Source organism: Dioscorea cayenensis, chromosome 1 (genome assembly GCF_009730915.1).
Source record: "Dioscorea cayenensis subsp. rotundata cultivar TDr96_F1 chromosome 1, TDr96_F1_v2_PseudoChromosome.rev07_lg8_w22 25.fasta, whole genome shotgun sequence".
Lineage (NCBI taxonomy): Eukaryota > Viridiplantae > Streptophyta > Magnoliopsida > Dioscoreales > Dioscoreaceae > Dioscorea > Dioscorea cayenensis.
This window is the reverse complement of record NC_052471.1, coordinates 4561280-4566764: the sequence shown is the minus strand read 5'-3', so window position 1 is coordinate 4566764 and position 5485 is coordinate 4561280. Positions and strand designations below refer to the sequence as shown.

The 5485-nt window shown below is 26.4% G+C and overlaps 1 protein-coding gene across 2 annotated transcripts; it reads left to right on the top strand.

Annotated features, from left to right (window-relative positions):
• Nucleotides 1-1418: 1418 nt before the first annotated feature.
• LOC120263255 lies at nucleotides 1419-5022 on the top strand. 2 transcript variants are annotated; one of them, XM_039271131.1, is made up of 3 exons: nucleotides 1419-1603; nucleotides 2415-2711; nucleotides 4619-5017. In XM_039271131.1, the coding sequence occupies exons 2-3, from the start codon at nucleotides 2415-2417 to the stop codon at nucleotides 4724-4726; spliced, it is 405 nt and encodes a 134-aa protein (XP_039127065.1). In that variant the 5' UTR covers nucleotides 1419-1603; the 3' UTR covers nucleotides 4727-5017. The 2 variants fall into 2 exon arrangements, with proteins under 2 accessions (XP_039127065.1, XP_039127058.1); XM_039271124.1 differs by lacking the exon at nucleotides 1419-1603 and adding an exon at nucleotides 1640-1717 and having other exon boundaries at nucleotides 4619-5022.
• The last annotated feature ends 463 nt before the right edge of the window (nucleotides 5023-5485 follow it).

The following is a 5485-nucleotide window of genomic DNA, read 5'->3' as shown; positions in this document are numbered from 1 at the left end:
AAATCCCGGTTGTGCATGTGCATCTGATTGTTGTGCTTATTGTATTTGTCTATATATATATATATATATATATATATATATATATATATATTGATAATTATGGAGTTTTATAACGTTAATCATTTGTTGAATCTTCCATGCTACAGTATTGTGTAGTACTATGGAAACATTATATATATCGTAGATATATTGCATTATTACTATTCATTCACCGTTTATTAGGTACCCTATGGGAGAAAACGTATTTTCCACCCTTCAAAATTACACGACATAGGGTTTTACTATTGTGGGGTTATAGTTGCTAATATATCATCTTAAGGGCATATAGCAAGCCATCATTGCCCTATATGTTAGTCCACCCCACATAATAAATCTCTCAGAGTTTGTTAAATCACTATTACTGATGCACGCACGATCAGCCGTCTATCTTTTTGACAACCCCATGTGTGGCCATGCTTATTACATTTATTTTAAAAAAATTTGGGGTTTTTTTTTGTCATAGTAATCTTAAAAAATTATATAATTGTCTAAATGACCCTATCGCCATTTTAACAAATAAAATGGCCATAAGGCTATCAAATCGATGCCTAATGAGCACATGACCCCTTCTTTTTTAATAATCACTAAAGTGACTTATTTATGAAATTTTTATTAAAATAAATTTTATTGTTTCTCTAAAATTTATTAATCTTTTCAAAAGCTTTTTATTTTTTTAAATATTATTTATTATTATTAATATAACAAGCACTATTTTAAAAAAAATTAAAACTATTTTTTTTTTTTCAAATTTCATTCCGTATCTTTAACTATTATTTTGGCTTCATATGCACATAGTCTTCATTTTTTTTCTGAAAATTTGAGGTTAAATTTATTTATTATTAAGATAGCAAGTAAATAAACAAATTTGACTATGTGCATATGAAACAAAATTTTGGTTAAAAATGAGGAATGAAATTAGAAAAAAATTCGCATCAATAGTTTTAATTTTTTTTTAAATCGTGCATGCTATATTAATAATAAAAAATAATATTTTAAATTTTTTTTGAAAAGATTAATATATTTAAACAAATAATATTTTTAAAAAATTTAAAAAACTATAAATAAGTCACTTTAGTAATTATAAAAAAATAGTCAAAATACAAAAATTCAGTATTTTTTGTTTTTAAAATATCTCGTCAGCAACCCAGTCAGTACATGAGACTGATTGTATACTAACTGAGCATTGATTTGATGATCTTATGGTCATAATAACAAAATTTTTTAGGGGTAGTTGGGAAAAAATCAAAAAAAAAAGAAATTCTCAAAAATAAAAATAAGACGGACACCTAAGAACCTAACGTCGCTTCATCAGATGCCACGCGTCAACCAAACATGACATCTAAAACACTGACCATCCTTATTCTCTCTCTCTTTCTTTTCCGGGCTTTTCCTTCGGCTTCGCCAAATCTACACCTCCACAAGTTATATCATTATTTATATTATTATTTTTTTTCTAATATTTAGTTCTACTTTTTTTTTTTAATTTTTTATATATTCACTCTAATCTAATTGTACGAAAAATTAATATTCTGTTTTGGCAGCAGTGATCCATCTGATTTTCAAGGTACATCTCTCTCTTCTCTTCTACACTTTTTCTTATCTTCTCTTTTCTTTCTTTCTTTTTATTTATTTATTTATATATTTTTGGATGTTGAACTTCTTGAGCATTAGTAGAAAGGTACTTTTGCTTGTTTTTCTCCCTGTTTTTTTTTATAATTTTGGGAGATTGAATGCTGGTTTTGACGATAATTTTGTGGAGTTTTGTTTGATTTATTATTGATTGTTTGGATTGATTTGTTTGATGGAAAGATGAGATTTTGATTTTTCATTGTTTGGAGTTTGTTTGATCAATAGTTTTCAATGAAGTTCATACCCCATTTCTTTTAATTGGATTGTGATGTTTTCTCTCTCTCTCTCTCTCCCTCTCTCTCTGTGGCTTCTTTGAAGATGATCAAGGGTATTATTGTCATTTTCATGATTTTAATTAATAATTTTGTTGATATTTGTTTTTTTAAAAAATCCTTATGAAGTGTGAAAAGGAGTCTGTGTTTGTTTTTTAAAATGCTTTTTTTTCCTAATGTTTCTTTTTTCTCTTCATTTGAACAAACACAAGAAAGGAACAAAATTCCTTTCTTTTGATTTTCCTTTCCTTTTTTTCCCCTCAACTGCCCAATTTTTGTTTCCTATATTTCTAAATTTATTATTATTATTTTTTATAAAGTAAATGTTTTATATAAAATAAATAAATAACTTTCTTATTCTTTCCTTTTTTTCCATGTGGTTTTTATTTATGGAATAAAGTAATCCTAATATAACCTTCCAAGATGCCTATCTCCATTATATATATAGATTTATTTATTTATTTATTGGTTTAGATGGATAGCATGAAGTCAACAAAAGGAAGTGTTCAAAGAATAAAGCAATGTGCAAATGATTTGATGGTGTTAATGGAGGAAGAAATAGTTGTTCATAAAGAAGAAGAAGAAGAAGAAGAAGAAGAAGAAGTAAAAGAAGAAGATGGTGAGATATGTTGGGACTTGATGGGAAGAGATCTTATTCTCAAATCAACATTCTTGTTTTGTGATCTCACCAATGTTCTTTCGAATGCTCCTCTTCACCATAAGGCCAATCTCACTCTTCTTGCTAACAACTTCCTCTTCTACATTGATGAGGTTTGTTTTTCTTTTCCCTTGTTTTTCTTTCCCCTTTATATATATATATATATAATTGATTGATTGATCATATATTTATATAGTTAGGAGAAAATTCATTTTAGTTTTATTACCTACAAAAGTGGTTAAGTGGTAACAAGACGAGTAGTCCGGTGGGTACTGGACTTTAAACTAATTTAGAATATGTAATTTTTAGAAAATCGATGAATAAATTTTTTTAAAAAATGATATTGTAATTTTATAAAAAATTCTATTTTATTATATACTTTGTAAATATTTTTGCTTAGTTATATTTTTTTTATAATTGAAACCAGATAAATTTAATAAATGTAATAAAAGGGTAAATTTATGTTTTGGACCTTTCTTGAGGGAGTAGATGATTTTTTTTTCATAGGTTGGTTCCTGTTAGAGAGGTATATATATAGATATTAAGATATATATATAGTAATGTGACATTATAAAAGTTATATTTTATTATATTCTCTCTTGATACTTTATTATTTGTTTGTATACGCTCTTAATTGAAACTTGATAAATTAAATGGAAAAATTAATTTATTGAATATGTAGTTTGTTTTTTGATAAGAAAGAAAAATTTTAGTTGTTTTTCTATTATGGAAGAGTGTCTAAACAATATAAATTTTTAAAAATAATATTTTATTATATATATCATGGGATTTTATAAAACATTTTAGTCCCTTTGCTATATTTAAATAGTCCCTTTACTTTGGGAGAAATATTTTTTGTTTGTCTATATAATTTAATCAAAACTTGACCAATTGAAACTTGATTTTTTTTTTTTCAAATTACTTCTATTGGGAAGGGATGGATATTTAAAAAAAATGATTTTATGCGAGTTATATTTTATTATAAACTCGATTTTTTTATATATTTTCTTGTGATTAAAACTAAAAAAATTAATAAAAATAATAACTTTATAATCTTTTAGTGAGCAAATAATTTAATTTATATTAAAAAAATAGTTTTTAATATTATGTATGCTTCTGTTTGCTATTTTTTTAGTATAGTTTTTTTTAATTATTTTTGGATTAGTTTAGAATTGGAAGAAATGTATAGCTTTTAATATTCCATAAGAACTAATGCTCTCTTCTAAAATTCAAAGAAATCACAGAAATGAAAGGAAAATGATGTTTTGGTTCCTTGATTATTCTTTCATTCTCTATTCAAACACATGAAAAGGTAGTTATTTTATTTATTTATTTTTGTTCTTTTCTTAATGTTATCACTAGTTTTTGTCCTAAGGAAATGAAAAAGACAAAAATATTTGATGGCAAATTGAGATGATGTTATTGCCTAATTATTTTGTTAACAAATCAAAGAATTTTTATTTTTTATTTTTTAATATTTTCGCTCATGGATAATGTGTGAAACAGTGCCTTTTTGTATTTTGTGACACAAATGCACTTAAAAATGGTGGTCAAGAATGCACTTGAATATCAAGTCATTCAATGGACCCTAAATATTTTTCATCCAAGAACTGAATTAAATAATGTCATGTCCCTCTTTCTTGATGTTACATATATATATAAATATATACATATATTCTTGGAAAATATGCATATGAACATAAACATTAAAAAAATTAAAAAGTTTTTTTGGTCTAAATATGTGTTCTATATTAGGTTAGTTAAATTCTTTGACTTAGTATTTTTTTTTTAAGATAGTCAAATTGCATGTAAAAAATCCATGTCGATTTTATAAAATGACAAAAATACCCTCCAACATCTCTTATATTTACACCACCACACCAAGTGACATATATACACACAGCCATGCTTATTAGCTCTTGTCAATTTATATTGTTATATTTATTTTCCAAGTAAAGCAAGAATGTAAAAAGTAGAAAAAAAGAGAGGGTAATAATGTAATTTGATGAATGTCATGCAGTTAGGGCAAACAGTGAAGAAGAGAAGCATAACAGGGATGAAGATATGTCATCAAGATGCAGCTTTGGCATTGAACCAACTTATGGATGCTCTCATGTTGCTTCCATAAACAAAGACATCATCAACATCAACATCATCATACATTATGTATGTAGCCCTGCTTAATTAGAATAATCAATCAAGCAAAAAAATAAAAAAAATTAATGTTAAAAAAAAAGGCAAAAACAAGAGAAAATTGAATTATGCTCCAATCATGCAAGGCTATGTGGTTGTCTTATACATCTTGTTGTGATCCATGTGTGTTGTACATATTCTTCATTCTATATAAGAATATTTTAAGAAAAATTCAATTCATCAACATGTTAATGTTGCGTCAACCATTGGATAGCCCAATGGTATGACATCAAAGTGTAAGAGGGAGGTCATGGATTCAAATCTCTCCCCCAACAGTACTGTTCCCCGTATTGTTCATATACTGTTCACCTGGGATTCCTACACTATTCTCATACTGTACATCCGGGTTCCAGTACTGTTTAGTACTGTTTATATTCATAAAAAAAGGTGCTTGTCGTCTATTATTCAAAAAAAAAATATATATATTAATGTTGCTCTCTATATTATTATTATTATTATTATAAAAAGAGGTAAACTATTAAAATTTTGATTATATGTACATCCTAAAGTAGTAAAGTTTCTATATAGATATGCAAAAGACTCAACATCCTTCGATAAGTTGCAAAGGATCAAGAAGGCCCTCCACTTCTGGATCAGTTAAACTTCAACTTTAGTTTATTTTCATTGATCCTGAAATGGCTAACATAGTATCATGGCCAGGTACAATTGGCTTAGGATCTGCTAATGGGATTGA